Source organism: Mobula hypostoma, chromosome 1, assembly GCF_963921235.1.
Source record: "Mobula hypostoma chromosome 1, sMobHyp1.1, whole genome shotgun sequence".
NCBI classification, from domain to species: Eukaryota; Metazoa; Chordata; class Chondrichthyes; order Myliobatiformes; family Myliobatidae; genus Mobula; species Mobula hypostoma.
In genome coordinates, this window is record NC_086097.1 from 83891433 (window position 1) to 83912965 (window position 21533).

Genomic DNA, 21533 nt, shown 5'->3' on the forward strand with positions numbered 1-21533 from the left:
AAGGACTCTGTGTGTTCTCCCTGTGACAGCAGGATTCTCCCTGGCTCTTCCGGTGTCCTCCCGCATTCCAAAGACGCCTGGTTAGGGTTAATGAATTCTGAGCGTGCTATGTTGACACCAGAAGTGGGGTGACACTTGCAGGCTGCCCCCAGCACAATCTTTGACGCAAAACAACGCCTTTCACTGTATGTTTCAATGTACGTGTGACAAATAAAACTAATCTTCAATCTTTAAATTGTTCCAAAGTTCAACTCCGTTAGGGTTTTATGTCCTTCCCACTCCTCCATTCCCTGCCCTTCCAGCTCTGAACAAAAGCTTGAAAAATCTGGATTGTGACCACTTCAGAAGGTGCAATACCAATCCACCATCCAGTCTTTCCATGGGGTTTGTAAGCAGGGGGTGAAAGCACCTTAAAGATTTCTAATGTGCCCATAATTGTGACGGCCTTTCTACTACTGGTACACTGCACCAGTCCTTAGTGGTGAGAGGTCAAAAGTGAGGGATTATCTGGAGATGCCTCCAGTGCTGTTGGCTTGTATGGATAATAATAATTTTTAACTTGCTCAAAATTAGAAAACCTAACCATTGATATGCAATTGGTGTATTCTAACTCTTAAAATAAAACTGATTTGGAAAACTCCCCAATTCATCTCTTGTAATTAAAAGGAAGTCAATTGTTAGTTTTGGTCCCTGTCAGGCAAACCTACTGGGGAGCACAGCAGCTTTCTAGTAGTCTGGATATGAAGCTTTATCATTTGGAACCGTGATGTTTAAACTGTTGCAATATCTAATATTATGCACTTTGTTTCCTCTTTCCACTTGCATGATCTCTTCCCTTCCCCATTTACCCCTTGCACGCACAACTATTCACTCTATCCCCGCCCCCTGCCCTCACCCAACAACTGCTGCCTCCATCACCATGCATGGCGTTCCACGTGGCAATGCCTAACCCAGGATCACTCTGGCACCCTTGGAGCAGAGGAATTCAAAGCCTGCCTCATCAGCTTGGGGTACGATATTGGAAATGACGCACAGGTATTGATTGCTAGCATATGATGTGAAGTAATGCACTCCCGTGTGCTGAATTAACTAAACTTGTGTTTTTTTTTCTCTTTTTTTTATCTGTGTTGATCTTATTGTTTCTCTGTGTCTGTGATGAATTGTCTTTTGTAATTTCTCTTCCTTTTCAATTGACTTTTCTCCAATTGCTTACAACTTTGAATCTGTCTTAATTGAAACATTCTGTACGCTTTTCGTCCATTTAAATCTCCCTTGGTTTCTGCTTGTGTTTTTTGCTTTGATTCATCGTTGACGTGTTTTTCCACTTGACTTTGCTGTCTCCTTCTCCCTTGTTGCCTAATGATGTTTCACTGTGTCTATGTCTTGTTGGTGTCTCCTTCCTCCTCTCTCTGTAGAAGAGGACTGGAATGATGGACAGTGATGATTTCAAAGCTTGCCTTATCTCCATGGGTTACAATCTGGTATGGTGACTTCCCGTTCCTTCTATTTTCAATTTATTAGCACTCGGTTCTGAAGCTGGCTGATTAATTCATGTTAACTGGTGTTTGTCATTGTACAAGTGTTTGGATTAGTGACTTGCTTTATCCAGAAACAGAGTTTGTTGGTTTCCTTGTTTGGGGTTGTTTTTTTTTAACACTAACAATAGTTTGCCTCTTCTTTCTATGGTGGAGAATTCTACCTTGTCCCAGAGGATTTCCATTTTACAAGAGTGACTAGTTAATATGCTCACATTGATACAGTAAGTTTCCCATAGATTACTGCAATGTGCCAAGTCGTTATTGCAAAAAATGTCCCTGGTCTGAGAAGTCCTCTCCTCCACTGTAGGTAATCTTGTTGGTACCTTGCAGGGCTTTTAAAATCCTAGAATCGTACAGCACAGAAACAGGCCCTATTGGTCCACTGTATCCATGCTGATCATGATGATTATCTCCACTCATCCCACCTCCCTCTACGCCTTTTAAATACCTTTTAAACATTGTACTTGTATCTGCCTTTTCCAGCTTCTCTGACAGCTCATTGCAAATAACCATCTCCCCTGATGTGGAAAATCTTACCCCTCGATCTACTTTAAATTTCTCCCTTCATACTTCAAACCTGTGCCCTCTAGTTCAAGGCACCCATGTGACTATCTGTCCTAACCATGCTTCTCGTAATCTTAGAAACCTCCAATAAGATCAGCCCCCTGTGTTCCTGTGAGAGAATAAACCCAGACTCTCCAATCTAATTTTTGGGTGATCTACTACAATGTCAGCAAAGTTAGCTTCAATTTGGAACATCTGCTTTCAAGAGATAATGGATTCCTCGACAGCTTCCATTTTTTTGTGAGGTAGAAGGTGGCTACGTTGGCCCTTCAAGGCTATCATCCAGATCCCTGCTTTCATGAATGAGATAGACTTACACTGGGAGAAAAATGTTGAGGGGCAATGGTGCAAAGGCAAGGAAATAAAGTTGAGATACAATTCAGTTCAACCTAGATCTGGGCCAATAGGATGCATGGTTACCACTTGTTCCTATATCCCTTTAAAGTATGGGACTCTGAGCCACAATTATGCCTACAGTGTCGCTGTGCCTTTCCTTCCTCTCTCTTCCTGGCCATCCCAATCTGTCATGTGATTTCTGGGTTAGAGAGAATCCCAGGGGAAAGCTCCTTATCATTGACGCTTAAATGGGACATCATTAAGTGGGGAAGAACGTAAATTGGCAAGGTTTTGATGATGGAGGTGTATTGATTTACATTTGCAAAAGGCATTAATGGATATTGAGCAATGACAGCAAAACAGAACTGATCTAAGCAGGCTTTTGAAGCCAAATGGCTTCAGCTGTTTCTACCATTAGCACACAATAAAAGGACAACCATAGGGAACAGCAACTTTGGATAAAGCAATCCAGACAAATTGTACAGATTGAAAAGGTTAAATATTCAGTAGAGTTTGTTTTTCTTTAAGATATTATTTGGAGCTGGGAATAAGAAAGCAATTTAGATCCTTAAAAAGAATAAGGTAAATAAATTAGCACTTAATTTGGCAACATCCTCTCTTTCACAGGGGCTGGAAGGTTGGATATGAGATTGCTTTAAGCACTCATTTGAAAAATATTTCTTTGTAATGTTGGTGTTCCGCCAGAGATAAATGGTGCAGGGTATAATGGATATATCAGCAACTTAATACTGAGGTATTCCTAAAGTAGGCAAAACTTCTTCCTTGCTCTTGAGTGGGGGTGTAACATAGTCCTGGCAGAATACGTTTCCCTGTGCTTATACTAGGAGCCAAACTATATTGCAAATTTGGAGGGGAAGTGAGAAAAATTGTTCACGCTATCTAGGGACTCATTAAAACATGAGTTTATTTGATTTATTAATTGCTAAACTAATACAGATAAGGATTGTATGGTGTAATTTGTTGGTAAACGTTGCCCTTCCTCTCTGGGCACTGAATTTATCTCAAACTCAAATGGATCCTCGATTTTAGTTCCTCTAAAGCTGCCCAGAGTTATCCTACTGTTATAATTTACACTGTTTCACATAAGGTTGTATATTGGATATATTATGTCATATCCCCCCTACATAGATAAAAGTTATATCTACAGAAGCAGAGTTTACATGCAACTTTCTTCAGTTCTTTAACTTGTACCACCTCTAGTGTTGTTGCTGTAATATCTGCTTTCCCCTCCAAAAAAATGCTAAAATACAATTAGACAAGTTCAAATAATAGTAATGTTGACACAGAACTTTCTGCATCCCCCTTAATTCCACTTCAGCCCAACCCAGTCAGCCGTTGTATGGCAGAGACTGATCATCAACAGCAGATATCTTGGCACAGCAGACCGAGGTTACTCCTAGCTGACCTCCAGAGATTTGGAAGGCCACATTCGTTGACCAGTCCCTGTAGGTCTCAACCAGGCCAATTTTGGGAGGCTAAGTCAACCCCAACATCCCTTCAAGGAAGGGGAACTGTGCTTTGTTCTTTGATCTGAACTCCAGCTCGTCTGCAGTTACACCTTCAATAAAGCAGACATGCCTGCACATTATCAGAATAATTGTCAGCATTCTGGGGATTGGACAATGCCTGTCTCAACACCTTTTGGGTGTGTTATAGTATTATCTTTCTGATTGGGAGGACAGAAAGGGTGAAAACAGAATCAAGTTCTCAATCCACCTTAACGGCAGAACAAGACTATGAAGGAAAAATACTCAACTTCCCAGTTACAGTCCTAGTTAAACTTTAGTGGGATCAATGACTTTTACTCAACAATTCCATCCAAACCCTTGTATGTATGCTTCTATGTTAGACTTAGACTGTTTTTAACAGAAAAAAAATATGTTGGCCTTAGTGTACACAGTTCAGGCAGTTAGGTATTGGCATGGGATTCCAGAAGAAATTCTTCATTCCCTATACCTAACCCAATCTCCTTAGCCTTTGTTGGTCAGGGTCGACCACAGATGTTGCATCCTAGCTCTTGAAGTCAATACGCAAGCCGGGGCAGTACAATAAGGAGAGCAAGGTGTTGCCCATGCAGCAAGCTCCCCCTCTCCATGCAGCTGACGAATCCAAAGGAACAGCAGAGACAAATGTAGTTTGGTCAGTTTGGTACCAGCGGCGTCACAGGAGTTGCCAGTCGGTTTTGTACTCAACATCGGACTGCATTAAGGACTCCAGCTCTGGATTTTTCCTCGGGGTTTACTCATGAAACCTTCCCCATGAATGGGTATAGCCTCAAGGCAGCGGAGGTCTCAAATCAGTTTTCGTTCTCCTAGATGAGCTGCCAACCACAGCTGATAAGTCCTATTGGCCAGGAGCAAGTGATTTTATGGTGCCAGTAACCCACCTTTGCCCCTTCTCCTGTCAAGTAAAAACAGTTCCGCTGGACTTAGTTGCTAAGCCACATGTGAAGGCCAGGAGCTGGATTTGCTTTCAGAGCCTATTTGAAATGCACCCCATTGGGAGCAGCTAGTGGGAGCTTATCCCCACTACCCCCTCCCCAGCTCTACTAACTTAAGGAACCACATTGCCCATATCTCCAACAATATATATCAGAATCCAATAGCTCTGTAAGTAAAAGTTTGAACAGCAAACTCTCATCATCATTCCCCAAAGCCTCAACTCCATTAACCAACTTTGGGGGAGCTTCCCACCTTCATTTAATGTGACTTCCTTTTCCATGTCCAATCTGGCTGCACCTTATCCTGGCATGGGGCAATCTCAGCCCCTCTTCCTCTTCCTCTTAATGTTGCCTCATGGCAACATGATTCTCACAAAGACAGTTTATATACAAATGCCAGTGATGTTAAGTTCATTTTCTGAAGCCTGTCTGCCTCTTAGCTCTACCATGGTTTCCTGGTGGCTTGCTTCACATCAGTCCTGGGAAGGGTTGCAACTTTTGGCAGTTCAGTGCAAGCAAAGTCATTCAAGAGTTACATCAGGGGGGCGTCACGTGATGACGTGGAATTGAGACGTGTAAATCCAGCTCTCCCATAAAAAATCAGCAAAGTACTGTTTAACCAAAGTAAAGTTAATAAATACTTTCCGAAAACTACTTATAAACTTCGTAAGACTACTCTACGATATGCCTCGTAAACCGCAACAGAAGAAGTCTGTTGTTGTGAAGTTGCCGCGATATGGGAAGAAAAAAGGGCCTACTGCAGCGATGGAGCCTTGGATTCAGGTTGGATCTCCTTCAGAGGAGACGCATTTTACCTCTGGCGTAGAAGAACAGGGAGCAATGGCGGCGGTAGCAGTCTCTCGGAAGAAGATGCCGGAATTGCGCATGTGCAAATCGACACAATTTAAACTACGAGAACCGACGGCCACTGCAACTGAAAGCAACTCAGTCAGAATTGGATATCACAGAGAATACAGATGAAGAAGAGGAGGAAGAACTGGAAGAGACTGGAAGTAAAGGAGACGATGAAGACATAAGAGAAGCTTTATTGCAGTTAACGACTGAATTAAGAAAATTAAGAACAGAGCTTAGAGACGTGAAGATGTGCTATGATAAAGCTATGAAAAGACAGGATAAAATGGATAAGAAACTTCAGAAGATGGAAACAACAATGGAGCATATTAACGATAGAGTGGAAAAAACAGAAAATGATGTGCTTGTCTGGAACACGGAAAGAAATCGACTCTGGGAGAAAGTGGACGTGTTGGAAAATTTTAGTAGACGTAATAACATTAAAATTGTTGGTCTTAGAGAAGGTATAGAGGGAGATAATCCAATAGAATTTTTTCAAAGATGGATCCCGAAAACCTTGCAAATGAAAGAGGAAGACCGATCAATTGAAATTGAGCGCGTACATAGAGCCCTAAGACCAAAACCACAAGATGACCAATATCCACGATCAATTTTAATAAAATTCTTAAGATTTCAAGACAAAGAAAGGATTCTACAGGCCGCTGCCCAAGCTGCCAAGAAGAGAAAAGGGCCACTGATGATAGAAGGGAAGAAAATTTTTTTCTACCCTGACATAAGTTATGAACTTTTGAAAAGAAGGAAGAAGTTTAATCCAGTGAAAAAAGCCCTATGGGATCACGGTTATCAATTTATATTGCGTTATCCTGCAACCTTGAAGATATTTTTGCCTGGTGGAGAAAAAAGATTTTTTGACGATTACCGGAAAGCGGAGGAGTTTGTGCGAGATTCTTTGAAGATTCACCAGATACAAGAACAAACTTAGGGGAGCGAGATGGATTGAAGATGAAGACTGGATCAAGGATTAGGCCTGTTGAATTTTTAGGCGGATGAATATATAAATATATTATTAATTATATGAGGGAGGGGAAGAAAGGTTAAAATTTGAGGAATATTAGCTGGGAATAATATTAATTTTTTTCTATATATATATATAATTTTTTGTTACGGGGGAGCTGGAAGAAACACTGTCCAATTGCTACGTTATTCATGTGTGCAAGCGTGGCAATAGCCACCCATATCTTTTCATTCACAGCATTAGTGGGGGGGTATTTTGTTTTTTTCTTTTTTTGTATCTTCTATCTTTTTTTTCTTTTTGCCTGGATGATTTGGAGGGAAACACATAGCAACATGGTGAAGTTCAAAGAGATTTCCCCAGGGTACTATGAGAGTTGAGAAGCTAAGTAATGTTTTAGATTTTAAGAGATAAATATGTAACATTTTTGAATATTTGGAGCCCTTATTTATAGCTCCGATGATGAAGATCTTGGTTCCTTGGGGGAAAGTAACAAATATATATAAAATTTATTTTTATCTCATGGAGCATGTGCAAACTTTCCAATATTCAGGCAGTTCCTTTTTTTTTCTTTTTTTCTTTTCTTTTTAGGTAGGAGTATATATCAGGAGGGGGAGGGTTAAGGGGAGGGGGGAGGGTAGATATTTTTTTCTCTCATGTATCACTTGAAAACTCAATAAAAATTATATATAAAAAAAAGAGTTACATCAGGAACTCACCACCAACATAAGCTCACTCAGGAGCAGGCTACAACCACTGTGTTTGAAAAGAAGTGAATTGCTAGTGCTGGAAGTGTTCAGCAAGTCAGGCAGCGCTAATGGTTGGAAGAGTCAGAGTTACTGTTACATGTCAATGATCCTGTATGAGAATTGGAAATGAAAGTGGGGTAAAGTGGAGAGGATATTTACTCTTCCCCATCCCCCACTCTGCAATTTAAAATACATTTGTTTTATTGCTTTTCCAGTTCCTGTGTAGATCATTCACATGGAGCATTACGCTCTGTTTCTCTCTCCACGGGTGCTGCCTGGCCTGCTAATTATTCAGGATTTGTTTTTATTGCACCCTCAATGTCGTATTCAATGTGGCTCTGAGCTTCTTATTCCCTATACTGTTCAGCATAAAACCTCCCCAGTACTTCAGCTCCACCAGTGAAGCTGAACAACCCCCATTCCTCTGACTTTGTGAATACCTGCATTTGTTTAATACTTGCCAGCTGTGCTTTCATCTGCCAAAACCATAGGGTGGAATTTTCTCCAGAAAACCTTATTCCCGCTCCACCCCACCCCCCCCCCGCTTTCTTTAATAATCCCCTTAAAACCCCTGAATGTCAAACCTAAATAATTAGGGAATGCTATATGTTCCAATAAAGGTTTAATTCTGCAGGAATATCGTGTTCTCCATAACAACATGATTAATAAGGTAGAAAATAATGTCTAAACATATAGCCACATAATTTGCTTCTTCTCAAAGAAGCTGGCAGATGTAGTGAGCTAAATAGTCAGTTAATTATTTTTGATTTTTCATTGTGGAATGGTTAAGAAATTCTCGGTTACCTTGTGGGAAGATAATGTCCTTGAGGAGTTTTTAATGACTATTTGTATACCAGGTGAATAGTTGTTTTTACATCCAGTTTAGAAATTTACTGTGTGCAGGAATGCAGTACATAATTAGTGAACAAACGTTATATGACCAAGTCCTCAAATGGGTTTCAGTCGCAATCTTGTAGAGATGAGCCTTCACTTCTACAGGAAGCTTGTGTAGAGAGATTTGATTTGTCCAAGTTACCACCTGCTAATCTTCAGCTGAAAATAAGGTTCAGCCAGTGTAAACTATAGCTGTAAAATTCCACACATTGAACTTTAGCTGTCAAATTCCACACATTGAACTTTAGCTGTCAGAATGTGGATAGGTGCATGCTCTTAGACTCATAAGAGGCTTTGGTACAATTGCTGTGGTTGATGATTTCAGAGCGAAGCAGAGTTTGGACGCATCATGAACATCGTTGACCCCAACAACATGGGTGTTGTAACATTCCAGGCCTTCCTGGACTTCATGTCTCGGGAGACCACAGACACGGACACCGCTGACCAGGTCATGGCCTCGTTTAAAGTTCTGGCTGGCGATAAGGTGAGCTCTTCTACTAAGTACAAATACAACCTAAATTCCATTCATTCATTTGCTGCGGTCCATCCCCACACAATCAATATTTGTGCTGTTGGCCTGCGACACGAAGAGTGAGATTTCAGAAGAGGTTGTTAAAGTTTTTGCACTTGGCTTTGGAGCCATTCTACTGATGAAAATTGTTTAATTATACCATCTTCACCATCAATATGTGTGCAGGGCATGATGGGTAGTAAAGGGCATGATGGGTAGTAAAGTGGCACAGCTAGTAGAAGTGCCACTCACAGCCCTGGAGATCTGAGTTCAATTCTTATCAAAGTTGCTCTAGGGGGAGGGGGTGTGAGTTTGCACATTCTTCCCATGAGTCTGTGGTTTCTCCCCATGCGCTGCAAGGACTTGAAGTTTGATAGTGATTGTCCAGAGTAAGTTGCTCATAGTGTGTGAGTGTGAGTGGTAGAATTGTGGGGGAAGATTTGAAAAGATGTGGATAAGGATCAGTGTAAATGAGTGGTTCATGGTCAACATGGATTCATTGGGCTGAAGAGCCTGTTTCCATGCTGTGACTTGAGTTGAATACGGGCAAGCATACAAAAGCTAGAGTTTTCCCAGCCAGTCAGTATATCTAGCGGATATGTAAAGGCAAGGCTGGTGAATCATGTAATGCTTGTCAAGGAGTGGGTATAAAGGGATCCTTTTTGGATTGGCTGGCAGTGACTGGTGCTGTCTTGCAGGGGTCTGTGTTGGGACCTTTTCTTTTTACGGTGTTTCTCAATGATTTGGATAATGAAACTGATGGGTTTGTGGATGACACAAAGGTAGGCGGAGGGGGCGGGTAGCGTTGAGGACGCAGAGAGGCTGCAGGGGACTTAGATTAGGAGAATGGGCAAAGAGGTGACACACGGATAAAGTGTGTGGTCGTGCAGTTTGGTAGAACGAATAAAAGCATATTTTCTTAACAGATAGAAAATTCAAATATTCGAGATGGCAAAGTGATTTGGGAGTCTTCGTGCAAGATTTCCTAAAAGTTAATTTGCAGGTCAAATCAGCGGTGAGGAAGGCGAATGCAATATTAACAATTATTTCAAGTGAACTAGTATATAAGAGCAAGGATGTAATGCTGAGGCTGTATAAGGCAATGGCCTCACTTGGAGTATTGTGAGCAGTTTTGGGCCCCTTATTTAAGAAAGGATGTGCTGATGTTAGAGAGTGTTCAGAGGAGGCTCACTAGAATGATTCTTAGAATGAAAGGGTTATCATACGAGCAGCAATTGAAGGTTCTGGGCCTGTACCCGCAGGAATTTAGAAAATGAGGGAGGATCTCATTGAAACCTATCGACTGGTGAAGGTGCTAGATGTGAAGTGTTTCCTTCGGTGGGAGAGTCTAGAACCAGAGGACACAGCCTCAGAATAGAGGGACTACTTTTACAACAGAGATGAGGAATTTCTTTAGCCAGAGAGTAGTGTATGAGTGGAATTCGTTGCCACAGGTGACTGTGGAGGCCAGGTTACTACGTGCATTTAAGGCAGAGGTTGATGGTTCTTATTAGTCAGGGCGTGAAAGGTTACGGGGAGAAGGCAGGATTGAGAGGGAAATGGATCAGCCATGGTGAAATGGTGGAGCAGACTCGATGAACCAAATTTACTGAAGCCCATTTACCATTTCTGTAATTTACAGTCTGAAGTAATTCCTTTTTCAGGCAGTAAAATGTGTGATTAATTTTGAAAGAAAATTTAGAGTTGAATAGCACAGAAACATGGCCCTCAGTTCACCCTGTACACGCCAGCCTTCTTTTGCATCAACATCAAGCCTGTTTGCCCACATTACTTCAATGCATTACCTATTTATATTTATATTTAAGATACATTTAGACAGAGACGTAGCATGTCTGATGCCAACAGCCTCTCCAACTATCAGCCAGCTCTGCATTACAAAAAGGCTTACTCCTGAAGTCCCCTAAAATACTCCTTTCTTTCACCTTATTCTCTGTTCCCTTGCTTACCTCTACTACAGGACAAAAATTTTGACAATCTAATCAATCTAGGCCTCTCATAATCTTGAATACTTTCATCGGTTGTCAGTCAGCCTCCTTCACTCCGAGATAAACAACTGATCCAATCTCTCCCGATCGTTAAAGTCCTCCGATCCAGACAAGATCTTCACCAATTCTTACCACTCTCTTCAGCACAATCACATCTGTCTTATAGTATGGTGACCAGAACTGCATTTCAAATGCAGCCTTACTACTTAATAGTAACATCTTATTCCTAGCCCTGAACCTAGGAAGACAAGCCATATGCCTTCTTCACCTGCATTACCATTTCTGGGAGCTGAGGACTTGGACTCCCTTGGTCTCTCTGTTCCTCAACATTTCTTAGAAGTTTGCCATTTACTGTATGTGTCCCACTCCTGTTTGACTTTCCAAATTGCATTACCTTACACTAGTAGTTAGAATTTAATCCTGACCAATGTTCCTTCCAACTGATCTACGCTCAGCGACAACTTTTTTAGGTACATCTGAACACCTCATTAACGTAAACATCTAATCAGCCAAGCATGTAGCAGCAACTCAATGCATAAGAGCATGCAGACTTGGTCAAGAGATCCAGTTGTTCAGACCAAATATCAGAAAGGGGAAGAAATGTGATCTAAATGACCTTGACTGTGAAATGATTGTTGATGCCAGAAGGGGTGGTTTGAGCACCACAGAAACTGCTGGTCTCCTGGGATTTTCATGCACGGCGGTCTAGAGAGTTTATAGAGAGCGGTGGCTCTGGGTGAAAATACCTTGTTAATGAGAGAGGTCAGAGGAGACCGGCCAGATTGATTCAAACAGACAGGAAAGCAACAGTACTCAAATAACCACACGTTACAACAGTGGTGTGCAGAAGATCAACTCTAAATGCACAGCATGTTGAGTCTTGAAGTGGATAGCCTACAGCAGTAGAAGACCACAAATGTACACTGAGTATATATCCTGCTGTAGCCTTGGACATCCTCAATACTGACAATTTTTATGTCATCTGCAACTTTCTAAACATACCTCCTACATTCATAACCAAGTTGTTAATAATATATATCACAGACTGTAAAGCTCCCAGCACCAACTCCTGTGGTGAACCACTATTCACAGACTTGGAAAAAATTTTCCACTTCACCTTCTATCACCAGGCTACTTTTGGATCCAATTAGCTTGCTCACCTTGTATCCCACATGCTCTAACTTTCTGGATCAATCTGCTATGTGGGACCTTGTCAAATGCCTCACTTAATATCCACCATGCTGCCTTTATCAATTTCTTTGGAGACCTCAAAAAAAATCTTATCTGGCCCTGGGAATTTATTCACCCTTATACATTTCAATAGGTACCTCTTAATATCCACATGAACCAAATATTCATTGTATTCCTCCATGAATTCACTATACAATGGATTATTTTTTCCTGACTGAATACAGAGGAGAGGTATTAATTAAGGACTATGGCCACATCCCCTGGCATCACACATAGGAACCCTTTTGGTTCCTCAAAGGACTCACACTTTCCCTGACCAATCTCATGCTCTAAATATGCTTACAAAATGATGTAGATTTTCACTTGTCTTACTGCCAAGGAGTTTTCATTACCTCCTTTTTCACTTCCTAATTTCTTTCTTAAGTACTTCCTACATACTTCATTGTCCTCAAGAAACCAGTTTGATTGTGCTTGCCAATACCTATTATATGCATCCTTCTTTTCGCCAATCAAACCTTCAATAACTAGAATTGGAATTGGTCTATTGTTGTCACATGTAGTGAGATACAGTGAAAGGCTTGCTTGCATACTGTTCATACAAATCATTATACAGTGCATTGAACTAGAACAAGGTAAAACAATATCAATGTAGAAGAAATTATGACAGCTGCAGATAAAGTGCAATGCAGGTAGACAGAAACGTGCAAGATCATAACGAGATACATTGTGAGGTACAAGAGCTCCATCTTATCTTATGAAGGAACCATTCAATAGTCAGCAGGATAAAAGCTATCCTTGAACCTGCTGGTATGCTTTTGTATCAGGCTTTTGTATCTTCTGTCCAATGGGAGAGGTAAGTAGAAAAGGTGCCTGGGGTAGATGGAGTCTTTGATTATGCTGGCTATTCTACTGAAGCAGTGAGAGGTTTAGACAGAGTCCAAAGAGGGGAAACTGGTTTCTGTGATGTGCTGAGCCAACTAAGTTTCCCTAATCTTGCCCTCTTTTCCATTCACCCTTACTGGAACATTGTCATAGTAATAAAAAACTACAGCACAGAATCAGTCCATTCAGCCTATCTAGTCCATGCTGGACCATTTAAACTGCTTAGTCCCATGGTCCTGCAACCAGACCATAGCCCTTCATACCACTACCATCCATGTACCTATCCAAGCTTCTCTTAAACATTAAACTTGAAATCACATTCACCATTTGTGCTGGCAGCCCATTCCACACACTCACCACCCTCTGAGTGAAGAAGTTCCCCCTCATGTTCCTCTTAAACATCTCACCTTTCACCCTTAACCCATGACCTGTAGTTGTAGTCTCACCAACCTCAGGGGAAAAAGCCTGCTTGCATTTACCCTATCTATACCCTCATGATTTTGTATATCTCTATCAAATCTTCCCTCAGTCTTCTACCTTCTAGGGAATAAAGTTGTAACCTATTCAATATTTCCTTATAACTCAGGTCATCCAGTCCTGGCAACATCCTTGTAAATTTTCTCTGTACTCTTTCAATCTTATTGACATTTTTCCTGCAAGTCAATGACCAAAACTACACATAGTACTCCAAATTAGGCCTCACCAATGTCTTATACAACTTCAACATAACATCCCAACTCCTGTACTCAATACTTTGATTTATGAAGGGCAATGTACCAAAAGCTTTCTTTACGACCCTATCTACCTGTGACACCATTTTCAATGAATTATTAGATTAGATTAGGTTCAACTTTATTGGCATTGTGCCGAGTACAGATACAAAGCCAATGAAATGCATTTAGCATCTGACCAGAAATGCAAAGAATAGTGTTATTTACAAAATAACTGTGAATAAAAAAAAGTGCTACAGCACACAAATATAAAAGTACTTGAGACAGTACAATACAGATGCAATACTGCTTAGCGGTGTGATGTGAGGTTCAGCAGTGTCACAGCCTCAGGGAAGAAGCTCTTCCTGTGCCTACTGGATGGAAGGACAGTAAAAAAATCCATGGTTAGGGTGAGATGCATCCTTGATAATGCTTTTCACCCTGCCCTGGCAGCGTTTATGGTAGATGTTCTCAATGGTGGGCAATTGGGTGCAGATAATCCACTGGGCAGTTTTCACCACACGCTGGAGTGAATTATGGATCTATATTCCAAGATTCCTTTGTCCTACCACACTCCTCAGTGCCCTACTGTTTTCAGTGTAAGACCTACCCTGGTTAGTCTCCCAAAATGCAGCACCTCACACTTGTCTACATTAAATATCATCTGCCATTTTTCAGCCCATTTTTCCAGCTGGTCCAGATTCCACTGTAAGCTTTGATAGCCTTCGTCTCCATCCTCTACACCCCAAATCTTGGTGTCATCTTCAAATTTGCTGGTCCAGTTAACCACATTATCATCCAGATTATTGATACAGACGACAAACAACAACAGACCAAGCACCAATCCCTGCAGCACTCTACTAGTCACAGGCCTCCAGTCAGAGAGGCAACCACCTACTACCACTCTCTGACATCTCCTGCAAAGTCAATGTCTAATCCAATTTACTAGCTCATCTTGAATGCCAAGTGACTGAACCTTTTTGACCAGTCTCCCATTTTGGACCTTGTCAAATGCCTTGCTGAAGCCCATGAAGACAACATCCAGTGCCTTGCTATCATCAACTCTCCTTGTGGCTCCCTTGAAAAACTCTATACGATCGGTTAGACACGACCTACCACACACAAAGGCACGCTGACTATCCTTCATCAGTCCTTGTCTATCTAAATACTCACATATCCGGTCCCCTAAAATACCTTCCAATAACTTTCCCACTAGTAAGGCCAGCCCTCCCACTCTATCATCTCTAGATAGTGAATATTGAGCTGCCAGTCCTGCCCCTCGGCTGGGTCGGCTGGTGGCGCAGTGAGATCAGCGCCGGGCTCAAGAAAGGAGGTTCCCGAGTTCGATCCAGTGACAGACCGCTCCCGAGCGCACTCTCCGTCCGCGCTGGGTTGATGTCGAGCTCGCAACTCGGCCTCGTAAAATAATACTGTGAAATGTCTATGCGAGGAGTGGCGCCCCTCACAGCCTTTCGAACTGCTCCTTGTAAGGCATGAAAATGCCAGACACTGGCCTCTCAGGTCTGAGTCGACGTCATCATCATCACCTGCCCCTCCTGCAACAAAGTCTCACTAATGGCTACAATATCATAATTCCATGTGTTGATTCATGCCCTGAGCTCATCTGCCTTTCCTACAATATCTTTTGCACTGAAAGATACACAACTCAGAACATTAGCCCCCGCCATGCTCAACCTTTGGATTCCTGACTTTGTCTGAGGTCTTAACAACTTCTGTCTCCACAATCTCACCACGATTAGTTCTGGCACTCTGGTTCCCATTCCCCTGAAACTCTAGCTTAAACGCCTCTGGACAAACTTTCCCACTAGGATATTAGTCCCCCTTCAGTTTAGGTGCAAACTCTCTCTTTTGTACGGGTCCCACCTTCCTCAGAAGAGAGCCCAATGATCCAAACATCTAAAGCTCTCCCTCCTACACCAACTCCTTAGCCATGTATTAAACTGTATGATCTTTCTATTTCTGGCCTCACTAGCATGTGGCACAGGTAACAATCCTGAGGTTACAGCCCTGGAGATCCTGCCCTTTAACTTAGCACCTAACTCCCTGAAATCACTTTGCAGAAACTTTTCCCTCTTCCTCCTTATGTCATTGGTACCTGTACGGACCAGGACCACTGGCTGTTCACTTAGGAATGCTGAGGAGCCAAACTGAGATGTTCTAGACTCTGACACCTGGGAGGCAACATACCAACCTGGAATCTCGTTCTCATGCATAGAACCTCTTTTCCGTTCCCCGCTCTAATGAATTCCCTATTACCAAAGCTTGCTTCTTCTCCCCCCTTCCCCTCTGAGCCACAGAGCCAGACTCAGTGCCATGGTGGCCCCGAATCCTTACTTTTAAAAGTAAATCTTTCAAAAGACTTCCGCTTATCAGCTGCCATTTTACCCACAAGCATCTTTACCCAGTCCAATTTCACCAAGTCCACTCTTGCAGTACTGAAATCAGCCTACCCCTAGTTAATGACCTTATCCTGAGGGCCAACTTTATTCCTTTCTGCACAATTTTGACGTTGGAGCTTTGCAATTATTTTGCTAAGATTACTCACAAATGGGGAGACACCAGCATGTTTTAAGTGGAATTGCGATTGAAGGCAGGTATTTCCTTCTCATCTTTCAGAACTACATCACTGCCGAGGAGCTGCGGCGAGAGTTACCCCCTGACCAAGCAGAATATTGCATCGCGAGGATGGCGCCCTACACTGGACCGGATGCCGTCCCAGGCTCGCTGGACTACATGTCCTTCTCCACAGCCCTGTACGGTGAAAGTGACCTCTAACTCTGCATCTTTTGTATGCAAAACCTGTGTCTGCTCACCTCTATTTGGCTTTAAACTAAAGAAATTGCGGAGTGTCTGCTTGAGCTGGCAAGTGCAGTTTACAGAAGAAATATTTTTTTCTTCAGGCAACTTCAAAACATATTTTATTATAGAAATAGGTATTTTTCTCAAAACGTTCCAAAAAAAAATCAAAATGCACCATTTACTTTTGTTGTGATATCTGTAGTTAAGCACAATGTTGCATTTCTTGATTTTCTACTAATGTACACATTTTATGTATATGAAAGCTGGTCACATTGTAACTCACTGTTGCACAAAATTGAGCAAGTTCACTCATAACACCATATAATAAAGGATTTATTTTATAAATATGTTAAGTATTTTCAGACTTTTTTTTAAAAAAGAACATCCCTGCCTTTTATGTGATGGGTGCCATTGCTTTGATATTTAATTTAAAATAAGCTGCCACAGTTACAATATGCACATTGGATGTGTCTTTCCAAATGTGGTTCAAGTACTCACATCAAAAATGGCAGCAATAAGATTGCAGTAGTGGCTTTCAAACCATTTCTTTCCACTGTGGTTTGAAGAGTTTTTCCGAATGTCAGGTATATCCGGTTGGCAGCCCACGTGCTCTAACAGCTATCCAGCATCACAGCTATCCACACTTACTGAAGGGCCAAACGCTGCAGATACAGAAAATTAAACAAATAAAATTAGAAACTGCTGAAAATACTCAGCAGGTTGGGTGACAAGCATGAGGAGAGGAATATATTTTTTTCAGGTTGATGACGTTTCATCATAACGGGGAACAGTTAGGAAATGAAGAGATTTTAAGTTGCAAAGGAGAAGAACGGAGAGAACAATGGACTTCCTGTGATAGGGTGAGGTGAGGAGAAACTGAATGATTCAGACAGAATTTGTGCTGACTGAGAGAGCGTAGCGAGGATTCTTTTAATTGCAAGTGATTTATACAGAGAATGTGTAAATAGGGAGGTGAATAGGAATAGAGAAGTGGGGGAAGGGGGAATGAACCCAGTCTTATTCGCCTTATGGTCTTCTTTGACCTTTGCAGGCCCTAAATATCTACAGCTGTGACTTCCTTGATGAATAAATTTTAAATGAAGGCATGAAGGTGTATTAATAAAAAATAGGGATACAAACTCAATGAATCAATTAAAGGGATACAGATTTACAGAGGATTAGGAAGAGGCCTCTGAAGGCTGTGTGTCCAACCATGCAGTGGCTGACCTGTAATGCATCTTAACCCTGTCTTTCCCCTTAAATGAAAAATTAGCAAAAATTAAATCAAAAATCCTCTTATTCTATAAATCAAAACTTATTGGAATTCAGATCCAAAATCACCAGTTGGCTGTGCCTCAGATGCCCATTGCTGAAGAGAATTACAAGCTGCTGCAAATCTCCTGCATTCAGAAGCATTTCCTACTATATCTCAATGCCCTTTGAGACTCGAGTAGTGGAAATATTTCATTTTCTTTATTAATCCAAGTCAATTCATCTTAATATATGTTAAGTAGACATATGCTACCTCCTCCATTACTCCATCCCCTAAATTTACATGGTTTCCCTGTGTGTGGTCTACAGAAACTCAAAGCATCAAGTGATTGAGGATTCAGTGGTGTTGATAAATGAGGGGAAGAGGAAGTTAATGTTTTATTTGAATATGAAGCACAAGTCCATTCATTACTTTTTACATGTCTGTTAGCATTGTATTCAAAGAACAAACATTCCCAAATTTGCAAGTGTTCCTTCTGATAAGAAGACAGGCTCTGCGTTCTTTTTCTTCCCTATCTCTCGAAACATTTTTTCACCTAAAGCACTAGTCTGTTTATTCCCAGTTATTTCTTTAATTCAGACTTCCGATATTTAAACAAGGGTATTTTTAATTAAAAATATGTCCAAAATGGATGTTGCTTTAGAAATGATTTCTATTCTGGAGATGAAAAAAATCTGTAACAAATGTGATGTTTTAAAATTCATTGAGGACAAACAAATTATAACTGAGTTTCCATCTAGATTACCAGAACCATAGTAAAGTAGAAGGGGGAAATGTTTAGCAGAATCAGCGATATTCACCTGTGCTGTGTCACAACTACGAAAATTTAAAAGCAATTATTAGTATAGCTATTCTTTGATTCATGAAAAGGAAAATGTTTTAAATGGGAATTTCAAAAATGCTGGGTAAAATGCTTTAAGGTATAATGTGTTGCAATGTACAAAATAGTAGATTACTCATACAGTGAAAATTATTTGTAATCGAAAACACACCTCAAAGAGTCAACAGTGTTACAGTAGAAATTTTTAAGTCAAATGTTTGCAAATTGAAGAATCACTATAACGCAACTGGACAATCATCTAAAATAGTATTGATTCAGCCTGGGAGAATAATCCACTCAGCAATAAGCTTGAATGGGCTCCACTCAAATTTGGTGTTTCTCTTGCCTTCAAATAGCAAATGATGTCACCAACCAAACCGGATGTGTGATTCAAACACGTTTACAGCTAAGTGCAGATTAACACATGACCATTTTATGCCATGTACTGTTAACTCGCTGGTCACAAGTAAACCCTTTTCCTGGCAAATTTTAAAAAGTAGCTTTAAATTTTAATCTAAAGTACATTTTATATTTTAGAAGGTCAAATAAGTTAAAAATTACTGTCAAATTGCATTTATTTTCACCTTGAAAGAAAATGTGGAAATTTTTCACTGTGGCTTTTATGCATAAAATACCTATTTGTATTGGTACCTGGTTCTTAAAACTTACAAATAAAGATATTGTATTTGCAAATAATCTGTGTATAGTATGTTAAATAGTAGCTTTATGAAAATGCAGGGCTGGTTGTACATTATCAATTGTTCCACTGTGCAAATATAGTGGTTTGCAAACACAAGCATTCTGCAGATACTGGAAATTCCAGAGCGACAAAAGTGATTTGCAAGTGCACCAATCCTTTGTGATTACTGGCACAATCTTACTGGCCCACTCCCTGATGATCATCTACTAACCCCACCTCCAACACAAAGACTATGCTCATAATCAATATTATTGGCACACTTCCAGACTCCCTGACAATGCTCGCCTAGCACAAGGATTAACAGGCTTCAGTACCCACTTCCTCTACCAAACACATGTTCCAACAGCCCACAAATTCTAAAGCCATACTGGCCCTCCAAAACTTTTACCAGCAGTTATATTGATGGACGACAAATATTGGTATGCATGCAAGTGTGTTCATTAATTTCCAAAAAGTGTCATTGACCAAATGGAATCTGTTATTACTGATTATCTTTCAAATTAATATGTAGCTATAGAAAAAAATCTTGATAATAAATTAACATATGGAAATTTTGTGGTGATGAGTTTTGTTCTGACAACAAAACTTTGTTTTTACACTTTCAGTGTTGCTTAAGGTCATTTCCAGTACATAAGTATAAAGGAGAATGAAATAATTGTTACTCCAGATCCAATGCAGCAAAAAAAACCGCTAAGATAAAGAACAAAACAATAATAAAAACAAATGAAGTGGAGATGAATAAGATAGCTTATATACGTAGATAGATTGTGTATGAATAAAGTGACACTAGGTACAGGAGTGTCCATACATAAGGTAACTCTGACAGGAAATAATAAAGTAGTGGTAGTGGGGTGGGTTAGTAGGTGGAGGAGTTGATCAGCATTGTTTGGGGAAGGAAACTGTTTCTGAATCTGGTGGTCCTGGTGTGGATACTATGTAGCCTCCTCCCTGATGGGAGTGAGACAAACAGTCCATGAGGGATCCTTCATGATATTGCTGGCCTCTTATCGGCACCTTTCTGTGTACATGTCCTCGATGGCAGATAGGTGCTGGTGATGCACTGGGCAGGTTTGACTATGTTTTGTAGAGACTTCCTGGTACAGTCGCCATACCATGCAGGATGCTCTCTGCTGCACACCTGTAAAAGGTCATGGGTATTGATGTGCGTAGTGCAGCTCTCTTCAACCTCCTCAGAAAGTAGAGGCATTGGTGAGCTTTCCTGATTGTGTTGGATGAGTTCTTGGGACTATGAGAGGTTGTACTAGGCCTGCACTCCCAGGAGTCTGAAACTGCTTGCAGTTTCCAGTGCTGTGCCACTGATGTAAAGAGGGATGTAAGAGGTTTGGGTTCTCCTGTAATGATAACCATCTCCATTGTCTTGTTGACATTGAGGAAGATGTTTCTTGTCTAGCACTAGGTCTTGAACTCTTCCACCTCCTCTCTGTGCCTGATATGAGACAATTTTAAGAGAAATATATAAAGATGTATGTGAAATATTCCTCTCCCAATAAAATACACAGTGATCTTATAAATATAATACCTTTTGAGGGCAGTTCCTATACAAAAAAGAGACAAGTGTGTATGAATGTTACATCACAAACAAGAGAAAATCTGCAGATGCTGGAAATCCAAGTAACACACACAAAATGCTGGAGGAGTGCAGCAGGCCAGGCGGCTTCTATGGAAAAAAGTACAGTTGATGTTTCGGGCCAAATTTTACATCAACTTGTTGTTGCACAGTTGTTTGAGTGAATTTAAGATGAAAGCTTTTCAGATTCTTTTCATGCTGCAGCAATAAAATCATTCAGTCTAAACTGCTGAGAAATTAAATGATGTAACAGTTTGCACTACACATAAGAAAATCAGTGATTTGTGCTGCAGAGTGGAATACAAGTGCGGTTGCTCTGAGTGGAACCACAACCCTCCAGGAGTTCAGTCTTGCAATTGCACTTGTGCAGATTCTGTTTTTTTCCAAGTTGGACTTTCATGTAATGATACCATTCCCTTCTTAATACTCCCTGCTGTGGGAAAGTTGATGATTTTGAAGTGTGTTTGTCATTGGCAGCTCCTGGACCAATCACCTTTTAGTAGTGCACAATTTAAATGGAGCAGGGAGGGAGGGATCATCGACTCAGGCCAGACGCCAGCGTCGGGCATTTTCATGCCTTACAAGGCGCAGAACAAAAGACTGTGTGGCCCGCCACTCCTCACACAGACATAGAGCAATGTGTGGTTAAGTGCCTTGCTCAAGGA

General features: G+C 41.0%; 1 protein-coding gene across 6 annotated transcripts in view; it reads left to right on the top strand.

Annotated features, from left to right (window-relative positions):
• The window catches only part of actn1 (actinin, alpha 1), a 260652-nt gene extending 240869 nt beyond the window's left edge, over window positions 1–19783 (top strand). Inside the window, exons 19-22 of one of the 6 annotated variants that reach the window (XM_063051909.1) lie at window positions 955–1035; window positions 1416–1481; window positions 8693–8851; window positions 16305–19783. In XM_063051909.1, coding sequence (XP_062907979.1) covers window positions 955–1035; window positions 1416–1481; window positions 8693–8851; window positions 16305–16463 — 465 coding nt within the window. In that variant the 3' untranslated portion in view covers window positions 16464–19783. The remainder of the gene's footprint in view (window positions 1–954; window positions 1036–1415; window positions 1482–8692; window positions 8852–16304) is intronic. The other 5 variants (XM_063051901.1, XM_063051926.1, XM_063051944.1 and 2 more) reach the window with 5 other exon arrangements.
• The last annotated feature ends 1750 nt before the right edge of the window (window positions 19784–21533 follow it).